General features: G+C 41.6%; 1 protein-coding gene across 6 annotated transcripts; it reads right to left on the minus strand.

Annotated features, from left to right (window-relative positions):
* Positions 1 to 1,355: 1,355 nt before the first annotated feature.
* Positions 1,356 to 12,969, minus strand: RWDD3 (RWD domain containing 3). 6 transcript variants are annotated; one of them, XM_041750654.1, is made up of 4 exons: positions 12,852 to 12,969; positions 4,582 to 5,120; positions 1,946 to 2,061; positions 1,356 to 1,847 (listed from the first exon to the last, which is right to left on the minus strand). In XM_041750654.1, the coding sequence occupies exons 1-4, from the start codon at positions 12,934 to 12,936 to the stop codon at positions 1,733 to 1,735; spliced, it is 855 nt and encodes a 284-aa protein (XP_041606588.1). In that variant the 5' UTR covers positions 12,937 to 12,969; the 3' UTR covers positions 1,356 to 1,732. The 6 variants fall into 6 exon arrangements, with proteins under 6 accessions (XP_041606588.1, XP_041606589.1, XP_041606591.1 ...); XM_041750655.1 differs by having other exon boundaries at positions 4,582 to 5,114; positions 12,852 to 12,967; XM_041750657.1 differs by having other exon boundaries at positions 4,633 to 5,120; positions 12,852 to 12,961.
* Positions 12,970 to 20,179: the final 7,210 nt, after the last annotated feature.

Here is a 20,179-nt window from a genome sequence, read left to right on the forward strand (position 1 = left end):
TTTTATAATGACCTCATTGTACTTCATAGATGCAGTGAAAGCGATTTGCATAGCCTTTCCTCCATCACTTGGCCCTTTATTTTGGAAGCACAATTGATTTTATGAACACAAATACCCTTTCTCAAACATAAATGCCTCCTTACATTTTTGTTACAGATTGTAATACAAGCTTTTATTTTATGGCTTCTTTCTTCCTTAGGTTGTAATAAATAAAATATATTTTAAGATATCATACTTCAACATATTTCCTAAGAAATAAAAAATAGTATCTAAGGGTCTCTGGGTGGCTCAGTCGGTTATGCATCTGCCTTTGGCTCAGATCATGATCCCAGGGTCCTGGGATGGAGCCCCACATCAGGCTCCCTGCTCAGCTGGGAGAATGCTTCTTCCTCTCCCTCTGCCCCTCCTCCCCATTTGTGCTTACTCTCTCTCTCTCATATAAAAAAAAGAAAGAAAAAATAGTAATCTCTATATCATTTCCTCCATCCAACAAGTCAAGTTCATTTTATGTAAAACATTTCTTCCCTTGTAAAACCAGAAGGTAAGTTTTTCCAAAAATTATTTTAAGGGGAACCTGGTGGCTCAGTTGGTTAAGCATCTGACTCGATTTCGGCTCAGATCATATTAGTAGTAACATCAAGCCCCTCTGTAACAATTCAACTGTGCTTCGTATCATGTACCTCTCTAGTCGAAGTGGTATTATAAACATTCAGTGACAATGAATCAGTGTTAATTATAAATCCTTGATCCTTTGCAATGTGCTTGAAAACACAAACCTTTTGGGTTAAAAGCTTTAACACCTGTTAGGAAGAATTTGTCACGTGGGTTTGAAATCTTTGGTTTTCCCCCTTTATGAATTGTACTGGCTGTTGACCACCAGACACCTGACTGCAAATATCTTTTTTCTTGTATTCCCATATTTCTAGACAATGATATTTGTAAGACAATAAATTTATTCATTATAAAAAAAAAAAAACGCTGGGCATGAAGCCTGCTTTAAGATTCTTTCTCTCCCTCTCCCTCTGTGTCCCTCTCACAATAATAATTTAAAAATTATATTTATAATAATAAATATTTGTTATTATAAGTATTATTATTTAAATTGGCTCTCTAGTCCTATAGCTGACAAGTACCATGCTATCTGGGACCCCAAAGAAAGTGACCAAAAATCAAGTTCTATAGAACTTCTTTGGTTTGTATTTAAACTAACAGTTTATGCACTTTCACAAAGAAATCAGTGTTGTATTTTTCTTAACATTCAACTTAAAACATTAGACATAATAAGCTGAACGGAGGAAAATCGTGATCAAAAGCTAAAAATATAAACATGAAAAAAGTAAACATGAAAACAAATCTTTAAAAAATTCATTTAATTACAAGAAAATTGGCCAGAAAATTGCACAGTTCCAAACAAATCCTCTATATAATCACAAGAGCTCATTTACCATCATCATTTTATATTTATCTTTCAAATAACGCTCCTTCTATTGAACCTAGCCTTTACTGGCAAAAATTAGAATACTTGGGTGTTTTTACTGTTTAATAGTCCATAAACAAGATGGGCCTTTGTTCCCAAAGTTAGAACGGTGTCTATCATTTTGCTTCAGAGAAACTTTAAAATTGTTCCCTTACGAGGATTTCAATTAGCCATTCCCAAAATCCAATGTAAAACACAAAACAAAACAAAACAAAAAACCACTGCTGTCTTACTAAAAGATTCCTGTCTTCCATTTCATTTTACCAGCCCGAGAACAAATTCGGAGAAAAGCTTCTTAAGTCCTGCAGTTTCAAATTCCTTTTGTAACTCATCCAACGATGAATACTCTTTGACTTCAAATGCCAGAAACCTGCATTATACAAGAGAAACTCATGAATATGCCTAGATTTGTCAGAGTATAATTATCGATTCAGTTACTTTTCCATCTGCAATCGTACTAAATTATACCTTTTGTGTTCTGTCTGTACTTTTGTTTCAAACAGTACACTAATCATTTTCTCTTTGCATTTCTTTCCACTTGAGTCCACATCTACTTTGGAGGTTTTCTGAAGAATCAGGTACTCCTAAATGATAAATCAGTACATTAAATACATATCTTACTCTGAATCTCCAAGTCCTAGTTTTAAAGGAGCCATGGGCCTGCAGGGTTATTTTCCTGCCTGGAGTACTCTCTGAATCAAGCAGGAAGAGGGCTACAGTGTCTTTCTATTCTAGGCAGAAGAATGTGCTGGTTGAAGGAGGCCATCAAACTACACAGGTTTAAATCTGGACTGCGTGGCCTCCTGAATCTGATTCCAGGCTGGTTATCTAAGCCCTCTGTGCCTCAGGAACCTACTCCATAAAACAGTACTCAGAACGGCACCCACCTTATGGGAAGCTGTGATGATTAAATGAGTTAATACATGCAAAGCACTCAGAGGACAGGCTGGCACAGAGTGCTATGGCACAATTAATAGTACAGCCAGGGGATCCCTGGGTGGCTCAGTGGTTTGGCTCTTGCCTTCAGCCCAGGGCGTGATCCTGGAGTCCTAGGATCGAGTTCCACATCGGGCTCCCTGTATGTAGCCTGCTTCTCCCTCTGCCTGTGTCTCTGCCTCTCTCTCTCTCTGTCTCTCATGAATAAATGAGTAAAAATCTTAAAAAAAAATAGTACATCTACTGGCAGTATTATTACTATGTCTGTGCCTGAAAAAAGATAATAGGCACACAGCACTAACCATTCAAATTGGATGGTATCTATAAATATGTACCTCCAATTCTCAATCCTGATGTACAATCTTTAAAAATCTAACCAAGATATTTACATTAAATAGTGTTTTAGGGAAAGCTCATAAAAAAGAAAACACAATAGGGATGCCTGGGTGGCTCAGTGGTTGAGCATCTGCCTTTGGCTCAGAGCATGATCCGGGGGTCCTGGGATAAAGTCCTGCATTGGGTTTTCCACAGGGAGCCTGCTTCTCCCTCTGCCTATGTCTCTGCTTCTCTCTCTGTGTCTCTCATGAATAAATAAAATCTTTTTTTAAAAAAACTCTTTAAAAAATGTAATTTCAGGATGCCGGGGTGGCTCAGCAGTTGAGCATCTGCCTTCAGCCCAGGGCGTGATCCTGGAGTCCCGGGATTGAGACCCACATCGGGCTTCCTGCATGGAGCCTGCTTCTCCCTCTGCCTCTCTCTTTCTCTGTGTCTTTCATGAATAAATAAATTTAAAAAAAAAATAAAAAAATAAAAATAAAAAGTGTAGGGATCCCTGGGTGGCGCAGCGGTTTGGCGCCTGCCTTTGGCCCAGGGCGCGATCCTGGAGACCCGGGATCGAATCCCACATCGGGCTCCCGGTGCATGGAGCCTGCTTCTCCCTCTGCCTGTGTCTCTGCCTCTCTCTCTCTCTCTCTCTCTCTCTGTGTGACTACCATAAATAAATAAAAATTAAAAAAAAAAAATAATAAAAAAAATAAAAAGTGTAATTTCTCTACATTAGCAAAGTTCTAGTCATATGAATAAATACTTGTTAATTAACTGATGGATCCAATCTGAGTAACAACATCTGCAAAACAGCTGCACTTAGCCTACCATTCCTGAGCTGGCCTAAAGAAAAATCTGAGCCTTTCAGGGAAATATGAACAAGGAAATTAATTTGTATTCATTTTGTTAGCCAGTAGTTTACCCGAAATGTCAAGTTTTATACATATACTATAAATCACCTTGCATATCTGGTATTTTGGTCAGACCTCAAACTAAGATTTAAACTTTAATTATTTGTGGCATCTAGAGCTATAACCCCAACACTAATCTGGTTAACCAAATGGCAAATAAGTATTGTGATAAGCGCCCATCCTGAAAAAGCTAGTTATTCTACAAATCTTTCAGATTATAGGTTGTGCAAGCTAAATCTGTTTTGAATAAATTCAATTGTAAGTATTCTTGACCCAACCCATCTGAAAGCATAAAACCTATTAAGTGATTTGTAGTGCTTTCAAGATTTAAAATATAATAAGCAGCTTTCCTCGTCTGGTCCCACAGAAAACAGGTTAGATGAGTGGAGAATGCAAACTTGGAGAATCTGAAGATGATGATTTTGAAAGCAGCTGCTGAGACAAGTCAGGTGGAAAGCAAAAGTTAGGTAGGAGGTGACAAGCTGACAGCCTTAATGATGCTACTTCCACTAACACTAAATCCTGGTTAGGGGGAACAAGCTCCTCTTTCCAGGTATTATGGAAGCCAAATTAAAGCATCAGAATGTGTTTTTAACTGACAAAAAGTTAAAACTTTTACATACTACTCATAAACAGATATACTTTGCTGTTCTTGAGGAATAAAATCTAAATATGCACGAACTCTTAGTGCACATTTATAAAGTTGAGGCTCAAAGCTAATTACAGAAACAAACATTCATGCACCACAGAGATTTTCTTATGATCTATCACTTTCATCATGTGGAATAATATTTTAAATATCCACTTATTCTTCAAGCTTTGCAAGTTTGTAGTCATAATTAGAAGTTAGAGACATTCTTTAAAAAATAGAGATCAATTAACATCTTAATGATTAATTTGTCCCATGGTCACAAAACACACTTATAGACACACCATTTTACAGAAAATAGCCAAATTCATATTCAATGTTAAAATTTTTGGCACCTTGATATTGCTTCTGTCTCCTTGCAGTAAAATCAGTATTATTTTACCCATGAACATCAGTCTTCCTGTCAGCTTTAAATCGGAAGCCCACTTCTCAACAGTTTTGACATACTTGGTCTTTGCTCTCATGTGATCTAAATGCAAAAGAGTTATCCACAGTCCATCATCCACGGTCATGCCTGTTGCAAAAGTACACTTTTCACTGCCACTTCCAGTTTCTAGTTGGTTGAGGATGTGCCTGAGATTCTGCTGAATCCAAAGAACCAACTCGTGAATCATAGGTTCCGACAAAAGGTTCTCTGCTTGCTTAAGTAATTTCTCTTTCACAGTCATGGACTGGGCCCGGGTCAAGTGTTTGGAGTGAACTGAGATACCAGGTAGACACGAAGGGTAATTGACCGGCAAATGGAACACCAATTCTAAAGGGACATCCGCACCCGTAAGTCCTTCGGCTTTTGTGAGAATTCTGAATACCGTCCCATCTGTTTCTGGAAAGCATCGAAAAATAATGATTAGCTATACATAATTCAATTTGAATGGCACACCAAGAAGTTAAGATTTTTGTTTTCAATGAGAATTTAGGATTCATGACAAAACTGGAGATATCTTACAAATAGACACATAATACCAAGAGAGCTGTGATTTACAGATCTCCTTCAATCTTACCCATATTCATGGGCTTCTAAATACCAGCACTCGGGGCTTCTTTAGCATTTGCACTTTTGCCCCATTTCTATTCAGGTTTACCAGAAGGCTTTCTCTCTCTCTCTCTCTCAAGATTTTATTTATTTACTTGAAAGAGAGAACAAGAGAGAGAGCACAAGCGGGGTGAGGAGCAGAGGGAGAAGCAGACTCCCTATTGAGCAGGAATCCCAACGAGGGGTTCAATCCCAGGACTCTGGGATCATGACCTGAGTTGAAGGTAGACAACTGACTAACCCACCCAGGGACCCTCGATTTCTCATCACAAAATTTTTTTCTACCCACACTTAGTTCTAATTCTGGAAACTCTTAATGAACTCACAATAATGTTCAGAGTGTTGCAAAAAAATACAATCAGTAATTAAAAGTTATACAGTACATCTAAGGAAGGTCATTTTGTGGCAAATCCAAGTCAAAGCAAACACTGGAATGCTGTGTGGTTGCAGGGCCAGAGAAACTGATGACTGTGCATGAGACAGTAACTGCCTGGCCCCACTCTTTTCTACTTCAAATATATTAGTATCAGTGTAACATGAAGGTAACAAGATGAACTAAAATGGGGCTGACATCAATTCAGCCCTTTCTGGCTCCATGAGGAGGAGGGGGAAAGCACACACAGGATAGGAGATGAAACACTGCTCTCTTTCAGATTTGCTCGACTTCACCCCTCTGATGTGTTCCACACCACTTCACCCCACTTTTCAAAAAGTTGATAAAACGTCAGGCTGATTCATTCTGCAGGGGGCAGAAGCACACAGATCAGAAGAGCAGAGTAGAACAGAACTGGGTGCAGACGAATCTCTTTGAAGCTAACTTGCCTCTCTCTACCCCTACTTCTTTCTCCACAAGCCCTTGTTCCATTCTCCTTCACAAGAGAGGCAGGCAAACCTTTCTCATTTTCATACCTCGGTTGCTGCTCAACAGCCTCAACAACTGGAACCTGAATGTGTCCCCCTTGAAAGAACTAAACAGAACATTAAAATGGCTTTCTAGCCATCTGATTCCATTTATATAAAAGCTGTTCTTACAGACATTGATTCACACAGGACCAAACACATCTGCTATGAAAAGGTTTCTGTTGTTGTGTTTTTAACAGACTCTTCAGTATCAGCTGCAAAACACTATTTTAAGACACCATCCAGAAACACAGTGACCATCATACTTTAAAGGCCATATTAACATGATACAACTGAAATGTGTTTACAGAAGTAAAATGGGTACTGTATAAAGAAAAATTTTCCAAACCTAACTTACTTAGTGCACTCCTCTACAATCCATCATGTTTCTCAAAACCCTTCTTTCTTCTATCCAGTTCCTTATTTTTTAAAATATTTTATTATTAAATACGGTCCCTATATGTAAGTTAGATTAGTACATTTCACTGTGAAATGGGCATTATAAATACACCTACAGACAACGTATGACCATTAGGCTGAATAAACTCTCCAAAAATCCTTTAGGGAGCCCACTTTCTCCCTCAAGGGGAGACAATGTATTGTCATACATTCATCATTCAACAAACATCACCTCTTTAAAATCTGTCTTATGATTCCCATGGTACTTTGAACTTATTTTCCAGTACTTTCATATCAGAAGTATTATAGCTGAAACAAATGAACTATTTTCTTCGCCACTGGAATATCTCAATTTTCTTTTTAGACAACAGCCAAGAAACAATTTTACAAGTTATAAGAAACTTTTCAATTTTATGGCTCTACAGCTCTGAGAGCTAGTTTGTAAACATGGGGCTCACAGGTGCACAAGTCCTTGCTACCTGTGGTAAGCTAAATAATGGCCCAAAGATGTCCTAATCCCCAGAACACAGCAAAAGGGCCTTTTGCAGATGTGATTAGGTTAATGATTCTGAGATGGGCCCTAAATGTAATCACAAGTGTCCTTATAAGAGCAAGGCAGAGGGAGACTGTACTACAAAAGGTAATGTAATCTCTGAAGTCAGAAGCTATGCTGCAAGCTTTGAAGACAGAGAAGGATCATGAGCAAAAGGGTGCAAGAAATGCAGCTCTAGAAGCTGGAAAAGGCTCTACTTCTTTGTAGATTCTCCCCCAGAGCCCCCAGGGGGAACACAGCCTTGCTGACCACTGGCTTTCAGCCCAGTGGAACCAATTTCAGGTTTCTGACCTTCAGGACTACAAGAGAGAAAAATACATGTTATTTTAGGCCACCACATTTTTGGAAATTGGATATAGCAGCCACAGGAAACTAATACAGTGGAAACTTTTCCCTTCAAGCAAGACTCCCTTTCTGATCAAAACCCTGAAACCCACAGTGTTCTCCAGTCTCTGCCATTCAAGTACCCACCTGGTCCTCCCCAGTGCAGATAACGAGCTGACAGAAACAGGCAGTCCAGGGAGAAAGTATGAAAAGGTTATTGAGCTGGCTTTCAATTTCTTACCAATTATCATTTTTCTCTCTTAGTAATTTTCTGGTCCTAGTCCACAAATAGAAAACAAGGGAGAGGGGCACCTGGGTGGCTCAGTTGGTTGGGTGTCCAGCTTTGTATTTTGGCTCAAGTCATCATCTCGGGGTGGTGAGAGCAAGCTCCCCATTGGGCTTCATGCGGGGTATGGAGCCTGCTTGGGATTCTCACTCTCCCTTTCCCTTCCCTCACACTTGCACTCTCTCTCAAAAAAAAAAAGAGAGAGAGAGAGAGAGAGAGAGAAAGAAAAAGCAATGGGAGATCCTTACTTTTGCCTTAGAAAATTGCAAAATTATTAGTTATATGTTTAGAAGAAAAATTGCTTTGATTCATTCAAGAATTGGAAAGGAAAGGATTAACATTCTTCCTAATTGGTCTTCTCTGAGACAGTGATTCTCTGCCCATTTCTCCTTCACAACACACGCACACACACACACACACACACAAGGGCTACAAACTAACATTACAAAAAATAATGTTATTTCTATAGGAAAATGAAAAACCTAATAACGTACCCCATTCTGCTGATATTTAATGTAATAAAACTATACATTCTTTTAAAAACTCATTTTCTCCCTAAAACTCTAGAAGTATGTATATTACACTTCCATTTCATATCTGCCTTAGTTTGTACATGCAACTAAACTGGCTCTTTCTCACATCAGAATTTTTCATGTAACCACATGCACTGTCAATCTGATTTTTTCATTAAAAAAAACACACACACACACACAAAAAAAACAAAGTTGCCTCTATCTGCTTTAAGATTATTGGCTTAGAAAGAGTGATTAACAAAAGTAATCATGCTCTAAATCTAATGCTAATCTTTGCCCACCCCCGCCGACCTCAAAAAACTCATTAAGTTTAACAAATTCATCTTTGTCAATAAACATCTAAGCCCAAGAAAACTTATGTTTCCCCTAGAAAACTAAAATTTCATAAGTTCCAAGACTATTTTAATCTAAAGATGTTACCAAAAGATCTTGCTTCTGGTTGAAATTCACATATAAATTCCCTAGTTGTTTTTTTTTTTTTTTAAGTCACTCTGCCTTATAATAAGTGCATTAATCTCATAAATAAAACACTAACTAAAATAGGTTTCAAACCTTATTCTTGGGATCCCTGGGTGGCGCAGTGGTTTGGCGCCTGCCTTTGGCCCAGGGCGCGATCCTGGAGACCCAGGATCGAGTCCCACATCAGGCTCCCGGTGCATGGAGCCTGCTTCTCCCTCCGCCTGTGTCTCTGCCTCTCTCTCTCTCTGTGACTATCATAAAAAAAAAAAAAAAAAAAAAAAAACCTTATTCTTCCTTGCAAGTATATGAAAGAAATTACACACTTAACCACACTCCACACAACAAAAATTCAAACTAGAGAAACTGAACTGAACCCCCAATTCCACAGCAATGTTATTTTTAAGGATTTCCCCTACTTCATGGTCACACAAGAGGAACTTAATAAATGCTCTCCAATTAACAGAAGATATTAGAAAATGTAAACAATTTAATAGAACAAATTCTTCAAGATTCATTTAGCATCCATTAAGAAACCATATACAACTGACTTTCCTTTTACTTGTGTGTTTTTGGGTTTTGTTTGGGTTTTGGGTTTTTTGTTGTTTTTTAGGGTTTTTTAGGGTTTTGTGTTTTGTTTTTCGCAATGTTTAGATATCATCAGAGTAAGCCTTTGCTCAAAAAATCATGAAGAAGCCCCAATCCCCTCTTCTACATCATTGCATAGGGCTTTCTTTCCTCTTGCTCCCGGGCAGCTCACCATGAGTATGCATCCACTCATGCTGGTTTCTATGTTATGGCTGGATTTTTATATGTGTTTAAAATGCGGTTAGAGGAAAAAAAGCAAAAGGAAAACTAAAAATAAGTAAAGCTAAAAGTGACAATCTGATCCGTTAGAAGTCAAGTTCAAGGCTGAATTGGTTTTACACAGGTGAGCACAGTACTGACAATCAGCAGGAAACAGAGCTGAGCAGATTTAGAGGGGTCAGAGGGTGACAGTCATGATTGATTTTGCAAGAGGGCCCAATCCAATCTGAACATGAGTGTTAGCAGAATACAAAAACTCACTCTGAAGCTACTGTGCAAACACACTATATGATATTTAGTCTTATATGCCTTCCATTTTACAACTTTTTGATCTGCAAGATAATTTCCAGAAATACAACTCCACAGATAAAGAGCACTGACTACAGCAATATAACCTGTGACCCCCCCCAACTCCCTCATCAAGGAAGTGAAGATTTATAACAATATCAATTTCATCTGATAGGTGTGCATATGTAAGCATGTCCACACACTCCCCTTCAGAATTACTCTGAATATAAGTTGGGTGATACCCATCTCCTTTCTCTGAGTGATCATTAATGCTCTTTCACAAGTGTTATCCTTGCTAAGAATTCTTTTCCTCATGCAACAGCCCCATCTCTATCAAGGAGTATGATACAGTACAAAGGTCCATACATTCTGGTGCCTGGTGGTTACTTAACCAGCCTGAGCATCTGTTAACTTCTCTATAAAACAAAGCTAAGAGTACTCCTCATCAAGTAAGATGCATATGAAGTATCAGGTACATGGAAGGTGACCTCATTAAAGGGGTAAAATATTTTGGATTTGGTCTACCCCACAGCCTTTCCTAGTAGATAGCAGTGTGGGGGGTTGCATAATTTGTACCCATAAGAGACAGTTATACTGGATCCTCTTACTATAAGCTTACTATAACCATTGTAAAGAGGCCATGTGCTTAGTTCCCAGCACAAATTAGCCCAACTCTGATTCTAATTAGTCAGCCTCTTCAATCTTATGGCCTTAATAGCTGACCCTTGGGCAGGCAGCCTAACCCTTCCTGGGCAACCTCAAACCAGAAATGCAATCCAACCCACAATATCCCACAATATTCTCCTGATTCCAGGAGGAACAAAGAGATGCATTATTTGTGGGGAGGCCAGAAAGGAACTGATGGTGTTAAGAATGTTCTGGTATCAATTTCATATCCTCCACCCCAGGCCGACAGTGACCCAGAGAATGGCAGCCAGTAGCCCACTGTATGTTTATCGTGGTCTATTAAAGAAGGCCTTACCTTACCCTTAATTCCCAGTTGTGAACATCAAACAACCCTATTTCAATCAATGAATTGTTCTATTCTCCAATGAACCTTTCAGCAACAAAATGTCCTAAGTTGTTACACTGAATTCTTTTATAATTCAATTACTTATTGATGCCAGAACGCTGAATTAAATTAATTAGGAGGCATGGCTTGAAAGTCACGCTCAATTTAACAGCAGATAAAGGGTCCACAGTGTTCTCGCTATTAAGAAACTGCTCTCTTTCTTTCTAGGGTTACTTGTTTAGGTTTTTCTCTGACCCCTCAGTAGTATCTTAGGCTGAGCGATGTACTCCCGACCCAGCTCACTACCACTCCGTCCTCTTTAAGGTGTAATGGGAAATCATGCGTTCAATTTTCCGAGACATTCCAATTGAGCCGTTATGAAAGAATTTAGAAAAACTGATGATCTCCCAAATAGCCTGCCTTCAGGCAGAAGTAATTATCAGTAAAGAAAGACATGGTGACAGTGAATAAGATGATGCAGAATTATGAATGCTATCCAATCAGAAGAGGGGTGACAAGAAAACACTAAAAATAAATTATTTCCTATGGATTGTCGAGGACAGTTTGACAGGCTAGGCACTGAAAAAGAAACAGCTCCATTACTGGAATTGGCTGGCAGTGTCTGGAACAAAACAGTGGTCACCTGACCACAGGTGATGCAAGAAGAACCAATGAAAAGGTCCAAATCTGGCTTCCTGTGTGAATAAGCAACCAAATGATACCATGAAACCCATCTAAGTCCTAGACAGTTTTCTCACAACACCCAGAATATTTTTTAGACTACTTTCTTAAAGGTCAACCAACGGATGGTCAGAAAAGCAATTTCTTTTTTTTTTTTTTTTATTTTTTATTTTATTTATGATAGGCAACACAGTGAGAGAGAGAGAGGCAGAGACACAGGCAGAGGGAGAAGCAGGCTCTGTGCACCGGGAGCCTGACGTGGGATTTGATCCCGGGTCTCCAGGATCGCGCCCTGGGCCAAAGGCAGGCGCCAAACCGCTGCGCCACCCAGGGATCCCCAGCAATTTCAATAGTTGCTGAAACATAACGTAAGGCTAGGGCAGCCCCCGGGTGGCTCAGTGGTTAGCGCGGCCTTCAGCCCGGGGCGTGATCCTGGAGACCCGGGATCGAGTCCCACGTCGGGCTCCCTGCGTGGAGCCTGCTTCTCCCTCTGCCTGTGTCTCTGTCTCTCATGAATAAATAAAATAACAAAAGGCTAAATCCCGTGCCAAAAGGTTTACATAATATATCTAAAAAATAAGTGAAAATGGAAAATTGCCTGCATCACCGCGCTTTTTTCCATCACCTGCAGTCCTGGTTTTTACTTACTGGAAGTCACAGGCAGGGCCAGAATACCTTTAACTATCATTGAAAAAAGAGCCAAAAGAACCCCGCTAGACTGTAAGCCCCTAGAGGGCACGGGCGTGCGGGGCAGCCGGACCCGGACCGAGTCCCCGGAGCCTGCGGCCCGGCCGCCGCCTTTCGGCGGAGCAGAGAACGCCAGAGACGGGCAGACCCCCCGGAAACGTCACGGAGCAGAGGCTCGGAGCGGGCGCCGCGCGGACCGCAGACGCACGGTCCCGGGAGGGGGCGCTGGGGTCCCGGGACTCGCGGGGGCGCCCTCGGAGACCGAGAACCGGGCGCCCAGGACGCGCGCCCGAGCTACAGAGGGCGAAACGCAACTCGGGGCGGCTGGGTTCCAACTGCGGGGGGCGGGCAGGCCCGGTGCACGGCGCGCCCTGCAGGCATCACGGCCGCGGGGGGGGGGGGCGGGGCGCCGGGAGCAGCAGGCCGCCCCCCTCCCCGCGGCGGTCGCCTCGCTCTCCCGCCGCCTCCCGCGGCCCCGGCCCCGCCGCGCGCCCCCCGCGAGCGTGGGAGGAGGACTCCCGTCGTGGACCTGCAGTCCGCCCAGTCCCGGGGGCGAGGGGAAGGACGCCCGGGCCCTGCGGCGCGGGGCAGTCACCTGAGCGGCTCAGCACTTCCCACTCGTCCGGCCCGCAGAAAATCGCGGCCAGGGCCGAGAGCTCCTCCCGCGCGGGCTCCGCCATGGCCGCCCCGCCGCCGCCGCCGCCGCCGCCGCCGCCGCCCCGATGCCCCGCCCACCGCATCGATGCCCCGCCCACCGCATCGATGCCCCGCCCGTGCCCCGCCCACCGCAGCGATGCCCCGCCCCGATGCCCCGCCCCCGCCGCGCCGCCTTCTCCCCAACCTGCCCGGAGCGGCGCGGCCGGGCGGCCACTAGGGGGTGCCCCGAGTCTCCCCGGCGCGCCGGGCCCAGAGGGGACCGTGGCTCTAGATGTCCTTCCAGGAGCCCCTGCTTGCTGACTCTGGACGTCAGGCTCCATCTCTTTGGGAGACTTTTCCCGGAGGCCGGAGGCGACCGTGCAGCGCACCCGTTTGCTTTCTGACCGAAGAAAGGAGGCTCCCTGCAAAGTCTGAAACCTCCTAACCTTAGCGCAGGCTTTGAACGCACCATTCCCGCCCGATCTTGGCCTTGCCCCCCCACCTCCTCCCCCGGCCCCCCACCTCTTCCCCCCCACATCCTTCCACCTCCTCCCCCCACACACATCCTCCCCCACATCCCCCCCCCCCCCGGGGGTGGAGGACAGACTGCGCGAAAGGAACCTGCTGGCTAGGAAGAGGAAACAAGCAGGAGAGTGACCCGGGAGGAAGTGAGCCGTGGCCCCGCTCAGAACTGACCTAGGTGTTGGGTGCAGGAGACGCTCTGTGCTTGGCGAGGCTGGGAGTGACTCTGGCAGTGTGGAGCACCCCGAGCTGTAACCGGCGCTGGGACTCGGACCCGAGCCGGATCTCTGGGAATTCTTGCTCCTGACCCAGCAAAAGCAGAGGACCTGCAGGTCCTGCCCTTCTACGGATGTTACTGGGGTCTTGTGGGGAGCTGTGCGCCAGGGTGCTGGGAGCAAAGTCTTAATCTTCCCCGTTTGTTCCCTGCCGACAGCCAAACTCTTTGGCCTTTGATGATGCAAGGGTGTAAAGGCAGCAAACTCCAGCTTTTCAATATTACCCATCTTGTGACATTCGATGCATACAAAACAGTGGGACTCTCAAAGCTTAATAATGGAAGGATCGTCCTTGAATCCAGTGCTTCCATCTAAGAATTTGAGCAACATCCATCAATAGGGTCACAGAATTATCCGTCCATTCTGTTCCAGCTTTGATTTAGTGAACAAGATTACAATGATCCCTGTGATAGTCTTATCAGTCAGCATGTTGGGCTTGTCCTTTTGTTTTTCTACGTAACAATTTAAAATTTTGCAGCCCCAAGAAGTACTGGTCTAGCTCCCCGAGGTCCCACAATTTTTCTTTGTATCAGGAAAAAGTTTGTAAGATAAATGAGAAAACTTAGATGGCTACACAGTGACTCCTGTCATTGACCTACAGAAGTCACATCTAAAAGGGCTGATTTTGGGCAGCCCCGGTGGCTCAGCAGTTTAGTGCCGCTTGCATTCCCAGGTGTGATCCTGGAGACCTGGGATCGAGTCCCATGTCGGGCTCCCTGCATGGAGCCTGCTTCTCCCTCTGCCTCTCTCTCTCTCTCTCTCTCTGTATCTCTATGAATAAATAAACAAAATCTTTTTTTTTTAAGGTTGATTTTAAGATCCTGAATCCAGGGATTCCTAGGTGGCTCAGTGGTTGAGCGTGTGCCTTACACTCAGGTCGTGATCCCATAGTCCTAGGATCAAGTCCTGCATCAGGCTCCCCAGTGGTGAACCTGCTTCTCCTGCTTCTCCCTCTGCCTGTGTCTGTGTCTCCCTCTCTCTGTGTCTCTCATGAATAAATAAATAACATCTTTAAACATAAATAAATAAATGTAAAGATCCTGAATCCATGTTACCATCCTCAACATCATTCCCACTGTCCCTAAAGAGGGATTTTTAAGAAGGAAAACATGCTGGCTTCAGAAAAACCAGATAGGCAATCTAACCAGATAGACTGCAGGAAAAATGCTTTTCTCAGGATGCCATGGGATTTCAGTGACCCCAAGTAATTAAGAGCACTGCTGTGCACAAAATTGGAAAGACAAAGGTTTATTTAAACCCATAATTATCTCTGATGTGGCCAATTTGTTTAATAATAATTTTTTAAATTTCTTTGACTCATTTCCAAAATAGCAGCAGTTCAATAGGTCCATATTAGCTACAAAGGAATACGGTGAACAAAAGAATAAATTTTTAATTGAAAATTGAAAATTACTTGATTTTGGTTTGAAGTCCAATATCAGTAGGAAAATACAAATATTAGCTGTTTGACTTATTAAAGATAGTCTACAAAAAGTCAAATAGTTCATATCTTATTTTTAATTTCCCAAGTTCAACATAAGTGATATGAGCGAAATGAAATGAACAGCAGGCTCCAGTTGTCAGAAATATTAGTAGGCAATCACAAAGCCTGCTGTCAGCTAGGATTCCATTAAATTGATGTAAGAGTACATCAATCTATTTAAAATTTTCTTGTCAATAGGTTTCTTCTTTGCTCTTCCTTTCTCTGTTGATTTTTTAACCTGCTTTTCATCCTCCATTTAGCATGTTTAAATAAAAAAGAAGTCGATGTGAATGTCTTTTAAATTGACACTATCCTAAGGCCCTGAAATCCCATGAATAAGTTTCTACTCTCTGACATTTGGAAGTAATCATCACAGAAAAAGCATAATGTCAGCTTGATATTTCTCACACTATGAAAATATCAGCTACATGTCAAATATCTAAAGCCTACCTTAATGTAATAAATTTTCTTGTATTCACAGGCTACTGAAAATTCTTAATATTTAAATGTGGAATGAATGTCTAGACGTGTGGATGAATGTCTAGTTAGAGCACAGTCTCTTTCTCTTCCTCTCTCTACTTCTCCTCTCTCAAACAGTGTATGATTTGCTAGAATATTATTTATACATGCAGCTTGCTAAATAGTTGTTTTCCCAAGACCATAAGGAGAAGTTTTAAATATCTCACCTCTAGTTAAACCACTAGCTCAGAAAATAGTTCTTTTAGCTTTTCTGAGAAAACATTTTTACTTACTTTATCATGAGTAGTATGTAGATGTAAATACTTACTCTGTGTCTGAAAATGTAAGTCAAACCCCATTTGGGCATAGAAGTGAGAACACACAATTTTAAGAGTATTAAAAGAGGTTGGCTGGATACTAGTATCATACCAGAAAAGCTAAGAATACTGAAGTACTGGGACATAATAAGGAAAATGATCATGTTAAGACTATAAGTTAAAAAAAAAAAAGAACTACTAAGAGTATTATATACCTGAAACTAATATAACACTGTATGTTAACTAACTGGAATTTAAAAAGAGAGAGAACCACTAAGAGTAAAGAACAAAAGAGGCATTAAATGCCACCTTGCTAAATCAACCTGAACTTCAATAAGCTGTGCTACTGGTTTTACCCAAAGAGTTTCTCTATTTACTCATTTCATAAAATGTTCTTGGGCACACACTGACTGTTGATTGTTCTAACCCTACAAGCTGAGTGTTTTGAGATAGAGAGATGAAAGCAACAAGCCCTTGCTCTCAAAGACTTGAGTTTAGGGTTAGGCAAGTAAACACAATGAGCAACAATTCCAAGTTCTTTGACCACACCTTACTGATGTGAAGGTCAATGTAATAGGTGAAAGCAATGAGTGCTGAAGTAGCACGTACCTCCCACAACTTCCCAGAGGAGAAATATGTTTGCAATGTTCAGGAACATAGTACATTTCCTAAGGTGCATAAAGACAGTTGTGTTGCTCGGTCATTGTTTTCTTTATTCTGTTTCAGTGTGAAAGTCATAAATTGATTTTTCACCAAGATAACAAAATAAAAGCAAATAAAACCTATGAGAATTTGACAGTGAGTGACTCAGTAATCATACCATGTGGTGGCAAGATCTGCTTGCAAGTTCAAATAATTTGTACTCACTCCAAAAGATTAGTTACATTCTGCCTATGAGAAACATGCTTGATTCTTATGCATGAGTGATATCAAAACAGTTCCAGCTTGCTTTGTGGGAAAACATCCACATGGCCCAGGTCCAATGGCATAAAAGTTTAATCCCTTATCAATATTATAAAAACAAGTCTTTAGTATCAGTGGGGTTTTAGAGTTTATATAATTAAAATAACATCCAACACTTAATTTTTGTTATTACTCTAACTGGATTCCTTTTATTAATTATATTTTCTCACAATGTACTACTAGTATAGCCAGTTTTTATTATGAGATGGGGGAAGGTACTTTGGGTACTATGTAACTTTAAAAATTCTTTGCTTCAAACTCATGAAGGAACTATAAATGAGGAAACTCTCCCATTTTGGCAAAATAGATTCTCAGTGGTTGAAAATCCAAAGAGGTAGGTACATCAAAGAACCACATCTATGACTGGGAAAATTAGACCTGGATTTCCTTTAAAAAAATTTGGGGGGGGGCACTTTTGGCAAAAATTGTATTAGATACAGAAAGAGGGAGGGAAGAAGGGAATGAGGAAGGAAAAAAAGGAATGGGGGAGGGGCAAAGAGTGGGGAGATAGGAAGGTGAACAGTTCAGAAGATAATATGAAAAGGATGAGTTTTATGAGGTGAAGAAAAACATGAGTTAAAATTTTGGCTTTACTTCTAGAAGAAAAATATTGCTTCACCTGCTTTTTAAGCAATAGAGAGACCTGGAACTTTATTTGTTAATAATATGAGATCTGAGATTTGCCTCAAAATAATGCAGGAAAAAACAAAACAAGAGGCTGGAGTGTGGATGTGGCTGAGTCAACCATAGATTAATAAGCAGGGAGGCAGAAGGATTTGGTATTTTATTCTGTCTACTTTGTATATTTTACATTCTCTATAATAAGTTACTTTTTAAAACATATTCAATAGAGAATACATCAAGATATTTGAGTTTTGCATAGTGTTCAATAAGGAGAAAAGAACAGAAATAAAGGGGAAAATAGGAAGGAAAAGAAAAGAAGAAAAGAAGCAGGACTAAATAGAGACAACAGAGTTGGTGAGAGGTATTAAGAGATAGAAGATAACAGGTTCAAAAGTGGTATGTTCAACAAATGTATGGCTTAGGATTCGTTCAGGTGCAAAAAGCACAAAACCCAAAACTGCAGCACTTTTAACAAGATAAAATGGGTTTTGTCTTAGAGATTCAAGAGGAAGGAGGCAGGGCAGCCCTGTTGGCTCAGCGGTTTAGCTCTGCCTTCAGCCCAGGGTGTGATCCTGGAGACCTGGGATCAAGTCCCACGTCAGGCTCCCTGCATGGAGCCTGCTTCTCCCTCTGCCTGTGTCTCTGCCTCTCTCTCTGTGTGTCTCTCATGAATAAATAAGTAAAATCTTAAAAAAAAAAAAAAAAAGAGGAAGGAGGCAGGCAGAGCTGTGGTGCCCTGCAATGTATGGTCCTTCCCCTCTGTGGCTTGCTCTGTACAGTTTGGATCCCCATTGTCTTGCCATGCTCCGGGGTGGTCACTAGGACTCCAGCCACCAAGTCTATACATCTGGTCAGGAGAATGGGACACAGGCCAATGCCATTGACTAGAATTTAGTCCAATGCCCACTCCCAACTAACAGAGGGTTAGAAAACAGTATTTTTATTCTGGGAGGCAACATACCCAGCTTATTTTGGAGGAAGAAATGAAATATTATTATTATTCCTTTCACATTATGGAGAAAGAGCAAACATTAGGAGGCATCTGGCAGTCTCCACTACATCGAGTATAGTTTTAGTCAAGAGATTAAGTTGTCACATACATAATTCTGTCCAAGAGCTCACCCTTGCCCCATCCCTTCACTGCCACTACCCGTCACTGTCTCGCCCTGTTTTATTTTTCCCATAACATTTACCATTACCTGAAATCACTTTGTTTGTTTACATGTATCTTGTGGTTGCCCCACAGAAAACAGGATCAGTCCTCCACCAGCACCACCAAAGTGGTTCAGATGTACAGAGTGATGAGGGCACACATGTATCAGAAAGGTCCAAAAGGGTTTATTGCTCACATGCTGAGGCTTTCTGGAAAGAATAGGGCAATTCAAAATGGCCTGACTGGAGTCTGGGACAAATGGCTCTGGTGTTCATTGTGGTTTATGAATAGTGCCGGGGTTAGAATTCTCCTGGGCTTCACTGGGATTTCTGTGATCTGAACAAGGGAGGGAGTGCCTAGACTTTCTTACCCACTTGTCCAGAGGTGGGGCAGAAGGGAAAAGGGAGGGCTGGAGGTTGAAAGCTGTCAGCAGTCAAACATCAAAAACAGAATCAGACTAGTTTATTGTCTGTCTCCACTAGAATTTTAACTTCTGTGAAGTCAGGGGCCTTATCAGTCTTGTTCAATTCCATATCTTCCTCATCTAAGACAGTGTCTAGTGAATTTGGAATTCAATGAATATTTGTTGATACAAATAAACTCACTGCAAAGTTTATAAACTCTTCATACAATGCTATATTCAGCAGAGTTACGGAACACCTAGTGACTTTATGAGATCTCAGGCATTCCATGACTGAGTAAGATACAGTCACCATCCCTCAGAAGCTTCAAATCCAGTTTGAGAAAGGCATTAGCCTTTCCTGGGGCCAGGTGGTAAATGTTCTGCCAAATGAACAGAGGGCTGTCAGAGAAGGCCAAGGAATGCTGGTTTGACCATCATGTTTGAGTTTCCTCATCACAGGGTACAAGGAGGAAAGCTGGAGTAAAAGATGGCTGGAAAGATAAATCTCTACTTTCATTCGACAAGCATTTATTGAGCACCTTACTATGTGCCAGCTATTACACCAGACCCTGGGGAAACTGTGGTTTTTGACACAGATGGAAGTTGCAGTGTAGTCGGGGAGACTCAAGTTTATAAACTCTTCATACAATGTCTTGCTGATTTGGTAATCAGCAGCCTGTTGAAATCGTGGAAGTAGATGAAATTGCTTTCCTGTATCCCAAGAATTTCATAACGATGATGATGTGTTTCCCAGCAATTGGAACAGTGAAGCACTGGTTTGCCAGTTTTTCTAACACAATCCGGATCAAGACAATAGTCCCTTTGTGATAGGCTCTCTCTATTTCCCTGTTGTTTTCACTTTTTGTCTCATTCTGTTTTCAGTGAAGAGAAAAATCAAGCCAAGAAAACAGAAAAAAAAAGTTTCCTTTGTGGCACTTTTATCACTTAGAAGGGTCTCTGTCTTTCCCTAGGAATATAAAAACTATTTTAGAATAGAAAGGTTGAGCTGGAATACTTGGTCTGTTGTCTCAGATAAAATCCTGCTATATTTATGTGATTCTCATTGCCTTTTGAAAGCTTGATTGGCC

This window comes from Vulpes lagopus, chromosome 3 (assembly GCF_018345385.1).
Source record: "Vulpes lagopus strain Blue_001 chromosome 3, ASM1834538v1, whole genome shotgun sequence".
In the NCBI taxonomy this organism is placed as follows: domain Eukaryota; kingdom Metazoa; phylum Chordata; class Mammalia; order Carnivora; family Canidae; genus Vulpes; species Vulpes lagopus.

Coding starts and splice junctions, on each gene's coding strand:
- RWDD3 (XM_041750654.1), bottom strand. CDS start 12,936: ATGGCGGAGCCCGCGCGGGAGGAGCTCTCGGCCCTGGCCGCGATTTTC. Junction 2,062..4,581: donor TGGCTATTTTCTGTAAAATG/GTGTGTCTATAA, acceptor TTTATCATTTAG/GAGTACCTGATTCTTCAGAA. Junction 1,848..1,945: donor GTACAGACAGAACACAAAAG/GTATAATTTAGT, acceptor TGTATAATGCAG/GTTTCTGGCATTTGAAGTCA.